The sequence below is a fragment of the Garra rufa genome, chromosome 11, assembly GCF_049309525.1.
Source record: "Garra rufa chromosome 11, GarRuf1.0, whole genome shotgun sequence".
Taxonomy (NCBI): domain Eukaryota; kingdom Metazoa; phylum Chordata; class Actinopteri; order Cypriniformes; family Cyprinidae; genus Garra; species Garra rufa.
Window position 1 is genome coordinate 32,918,236 of NC_133371.1, and position 5,435 is coordinate 32,923,670.

The following is a 5,435-nucleotide window of genomic DNA, read 5'->3' on the forward strand; positions in this document are numbered from 1 at the left end:
TTCATGGAGGAGATTCTCTTCCTGAGGCTTAAAATAATTTGTGGCTGTCTGTATTCATTGACTTGATGATGTTGCAATAACAATGCCTCTAGGGGACTTGCCCCATCTGCTTGGAATACACCCTCAGTATTTTTTTGGAGTCTTTCGAGCACTGATATAACCAAAGTCTGGTTTCAACCTGCTTTAACCACATTTAACAGCTGGCAATGTACACATAGGGGGGACTAACATGTATGTAATCACTCTATTACTGAAAAAAGGAAATACATCACAGCTGAGCTGTCATGCTTAAAACATGTGACCGCCAAAACGCAATACTTTGATGCTGTTAGAATCCAATTCTGCTTTGTTCTATCATAAATAGATTATTTTTACCACTAGTCATCACACCATATCAATCCCTCAATACATCCCCTATAGTTTTGCATGGCAGGATAGAAGACCACAAATGCATTCAGACAGTCAGTTTGTCACTTACACCAAGACCAGAAACATCTGAGCCACAGCGCAGCAGATTGTGCTTTATCGTTCCAAAACACTCGGTGTCTTTAAAAAAAATTGTCACATTTTTTCTATGTTCTACAGATAAAAAGACGAGAGGGAGAGGCTTTGCTCTGGCTTAAATATAGAATTGGGTGTTGTTGAACTCAATGGAAACTTGTAGGAGTAAAATTGTCTTTCCTGAGCATGTCTTTGCTTGGCAGAAACATTTGCAGCAACCTTATGAGACACTTAACATAATGTTACCATAGACACACAGCCTATTTGCAATTCTATTGTATCTAATGTGGTCAAATGAGGCTTTTAAAAACCAGACAGTTCACAACTGTGTAAAACAGGAGCCCATTAAAAAAAATAAACATTTTGATTTTTGAAATTGGGTGTACTGTATACATATAAAATAAAATAAGGTTAATATTTGTCCACGAGGACAATATAATGTTACAAAATACTTATTTTGAACTTTCTATCCATCAAAGAATCCTGAAAAAGTATTGTTTTCACAAAAATATTACTTTTTTTAGCATTGATAATACTAAGAAATGTTTCTTGAGCAAATCAGTATATTAGAATAATTTCTTAAGGATCAAGCGAAACTTTAAATATATTGAATACAAAACAGTAAATTTTGGAATTGTAACGATATTTCACAATATTATTATTTCTACTATATTTTTGATCAAATAAATGATCAGGTTTAGTAAACATAACAGATTTCTATATACATTCAGTCAAACACCAGATTTGAATTTTTGATATTTTTTGGGATCAAAATATATTCAGACACTTTAACCAGACCATGTTTTGCTTCTGTTTTTTCTTTGTAGACCACAGACTGAACAAAATTAAGCATTGTCAAAGTATTGATAAATATTTAAATATTAGTGTAAACATTGTCATACTAACAGTTGTCTGATCTTTTGGTTGATTGTAATGCATTACATACCTTTCTATCAAAGTTATCTGACATTATTATCAAGATGAATTTGTTCTGATACACTTTGAGTTCTTGTCTCATTTTATTACCATTTTCTGCTCTAACCCTGAACCTTTGAATGGTATTGTATATACGATGTCATTTATTTATATATCCACAAATGAAAAAAAAATGCCACATGAACTTGTAACAATCCAGAAAGACAAGAACTAAATCACATGTTTGGTGTGAGCAGGAATAATTATCATCTACAGTTTTTCTCTCTCTTCAGTTACAAATTTGGGCATGTTTCATTCACAAATTATTTTGGCAAAGCATCCAGTGTCATATTAGCTGTACTTGATATAGAAATCATTAATTCCACATTCTTGACTTGTTAACAAAATGTGTAGGTGGCTGGAATGTGTGAGGGCTTGTACGGAGTCATTATCCCAAGGACAACATCTCCCAGTCACATCATTTGAAATAAACTCGATCACCAATTAGACGTGCATTCCAGATGCTCCTCAGGAAGTTAATCATCAGATGTTTACAAGGCTGATGCTGAAGCATATTTGTCTGGTAAAATGAATCTTTCCATCTACAATTCTGCCTGTCCATCTACAATTCAAACCCTCTCAGACTCTGTGAACACAGACATGCAGAAGATATGAAAATGATTCGGAACCAAAACAAATGGTGTCATCTAATTAAAAACAATATTACAGGAATGCTGAAGTAATGATTTCTCCCAGGGGTTATATTCCATCCTTTTAAGACAGAGCACGTAAAGTTGTTGGCTAGTTTAGAACAGGGATGTGGCTGCTATCACTCAAGACAACTCCCGCCCCTTCCCACCCCCTGTAAAGTATATAAAGCACTCAGGTTTTTCTGTGAAACTCAGACCATTAGCAGTGTCACAGCTGAATACTCATCCCTAGCCAACCAAGATTTGGACTCTACTTGGAAATACACTAAAACACGGACTTCACCATCACCATCACCACTTTTTGAGTGTGCAGTCAATTCCAGAGACCAACTGAAACTATCAGGTATGTTTTCTTGGCTTGTTAACTCTTGGCTTTGTTGACCTCAAAGGTCAAGTTAACATAGTTAACAAAAAAAATCTGACTTATGCAAAGTCAATATCATTGCACCAAGGGTGCACTTGACTCAACAGACAAGCATAAGTCTTGCTACTGGGAAATGATATGCCTGAGCAAAACCTAACCTCTGTGTAACTTTCAAAATAAATGAGTGACCAGCTAGGAGTCAACCAGGACTTATTTTTTCACAATTCATGAGATGTAAAGATAAAATGAGCATGCATTTCATACAACTAATACAATTTCTGCATGTTCTTCCACAGGTTCCATTCACAATGAACTCAGTGCTTCAGAAGGCTTTCCTGTGGTGTGTGCTGACCACACTTCTAATGAGCATCACAAGTGCAAAACCTCTGAATAAGGAGGGTTTGAGAAGGTATGTTCATGACTGAACCACTTGTCTTGTTCAAAACTGATTTTGAATAAAATCTAATGGGTTTCTCTTGTCATTGACTAGGCTCAGTGTTTGGCTTCAGGGTAGGGTGAGGAGAGATGCCCACAGCTTGTCTGAGAAGAGCGAGAGCAACTCAGCAGCTTCGCTGACTCAGAAGAACAGCGATAGTGAGTCATTTGTACCACAGCACAGGTATGAAACATTCTTTGAATAAAGAAACACATACCAAGGCCAAACTGACAAAACATATTCTAACATCGCGTCTACACCGCGAGGCGACAAAATACTATAGAACCCATTATAATCAGTGATGCTGTCTAGTGAATGCGGCGACGCGACGCGACGCGACAATTCCCCGACAGCAAACTGATGCCTCGTTCTATTTATGACTTGCTGACATAAAGTTCAAATGATTTGAATCGGTCGCTTGGTCGCGGCCGCGACGCGATAACTTTCGCGTCCCGTGTCATAAGGAACGTTTTGCTAATGTTCCCATAAAAAAAACATGATTTAAAACATTCTTTCTGTTTCTCCCCAGGAGCGTGAGGGTAAAGCGAACAGAACCAGCCTACTCAGTCAAAAGAGTGGAAAGAGCAGGCTGTATTCTGTCCACCTGCTCAGTGCACGATCTGGCCCACCTGCTGAATATAATCAACACGAAGACGAACAACGCCCCTACTGAGAAGATCAGCTCAAAGGGCTACGGACGCCGGCGGAGACGTTCCCATCAAACTTCCTTGCACTGACTTTCCAGAATCCATCCATAAAGAGGATTAAAGAACAACCCGTGAACACCTTTGCGGTTTGTCCTGGGCTTTTGGTTTCCATTGGCTTGGTTTACTGAGATACTTCTGAAACTGAACGTTAGTGTACTCTCTTCAGGCACAAAGGAGCAACTGGAGCATCCTTCTCTCCATCCTCTCTTTGCCTGATGGGTTGGACTGAGAAGGATTCAGGTCACTTAAAGTGGTTGCGGAAAAAAGGAATCCAGTTGGGAAAATATAGATATATGTTAAAATATGTGTGGGTCTAAAGCAATACGAAAGGAAATAGTTGGTCAATGCATGTGTTTAGCATTCTTGTCATTCTAATGGAGCTTTGGGACTCTCTGTCTCTTCTGCAGCACTGATGCGCCCTCTGCTGGAGGAATGAAGGAACTAGAACTCTGCCAGCGCAAACTTTCATTCAAGAGGACGGAGAGAGAATAGCAAGAAGAAGAAAAGGGAACTATTTTTATGACTTAAAGCTATTTACCCTGGAGGACCAATGATGAAGAATTGAGAGAAAACTCTTTATGGAAGAAATGATTTTTGTTGTCCTCAAGGACATCCGTATACTTGAAGACTGATTTACATATACTGTGGGAGCCGTGCAATATTTCACTTTAATATTGTTATGTAGTCTATTATTGTTAATGTGTACAAAGATGTATATTATGAAAATACTGTATGTTAAAAGAACATATATTTATATCTACATACTGTACATGTATTCCTAAGAAACTATTGTATAGCTACAGAAAAGGGCATCTATAGTTTATTTTGAAATAAGATGTTTATCATATAAGTTCATATCGCTATAATGAAAAGCATTTTGTTCCACCTGAATTGTTCAATAATGTGACACCTGTTAATTAATAACCTATTAAACGCCAGCAAGAGTGTGTGAGGAAAAATCGTCTGTGTTATTTCAATGGCAGCTTGAATGAAAAACAAAAAACAAACTCATAATAATAAAATATTAAGTTCACCAAATGTTGTGTTGTGATGCCATCAAGCATGAAAAACTGAAACTTGCCTACATGTCAATGCATAATTTCTTTAAACAATAAAAGTTTAGACAATATAATATCATTTTTTAGCTAAAATATCTGCAATGAAGCTAAATAAAAATAAAATACACTAGTAAAAAAGTGATAAATATACTTAGTATAAAAATGCATTTATTTTACACTAAGTATAGTTCAATTCTATTAACATATGCACTGATCACTTGAGACTGATAGACCTATAAAATGTTTTATTTACTGGAGTACTACTTGAACACAATGCACATTTCTTAATATTAAGCCTTTAAATGCAAGTCTTTTAAGTCTTTAAGTGCAAAAGATTTTAAGTGGACCTAAAGCATACTTGCAATAGTTCCACTTTAGAATCATCAAATATACATAAATACATCTTCAGTTGGACCTCAGCACTACTTCTGCACAATTAAAGTCCATGAAGTACAAAATTAGCTGTTCCAATTTAGCAGATTTTAAATATACCAGTTTAGTATACTAAAATTACAATTGCAGGGTATTCTTTTATTAAGTACATAATATGAAAATGTATTTGTAGTAGGCTATACTTAACATGAACTTCAAGAAGAACTTCTAGAAGAACTTCAAGAAGTTAATTAGGCCTACAAACCCAGCAGAGGGCGCGCTTTGCCCTTCAATTATTATACACGCTAAAAGAAACAACATCTCAACTTCAAGTAACGTTAATAGCAAAGTGACAAAATGAAGAACACTGAT

The 5,435-nt window shown here is 36.3% G+C and overlaps 1 protein-coding gene across 1 annotated transcript; it reads left to right on the forward strand.

The window, feature by feature from the left end:
* The first annotated feature begins 2,332 nt into the window (after positions 1-2,332).
* On the forward strand, positions 2,333-4,580 carry admb (adrenomedullin b). Its single transcript, XM_073850959.1, has 4 exons — positions 2,333-2,469; positions 2,787-2,899; positions 2,981-3,109; positions 3,456-4,580. Exons 2-4 carry the CDS (start codon positions 2,799-2,801, stop codon positions 3,661-3,663), a joined length of 438 nt encoding a protein of 145 aa, XP_073707060.1. The 5' UTR covers positions 2,333-2,469; positions 2,787-2,798; the 3' UTR covers positions 3,664-4,580.
* The last annotated feature ends 855 nt before the right edge of the window (positions 4,581-5,435 follow it).

What these genes read in the sequence shown, in the direction of transcription:
- admb (XM_073850959.1), top strand. Translation starts at nt 2,799, where the DNA reads ATGAACTCAGTGCTTCAGAAGGCTTTCCTGTGGTGTGTGCTGACCACA. An exon ending in AATAAGGAGGGTTTGAGAAG is followed by an intron (nt 2,900 to 2,980) that starts GTATGTTCATGA and finishes GTCATTGACTAG; the next exon opens with GCTCAGTGTTTGGCTTCAGG. An exon ending in TCATTTGTACCACAGCACAG is followed by an intron (nt 3,110 to 3,455) that starts GTATGAAACATT and finishes GTTTCTCCCCAG; the next exon opens with GAGCGTGAGGGTAAAGCGAA.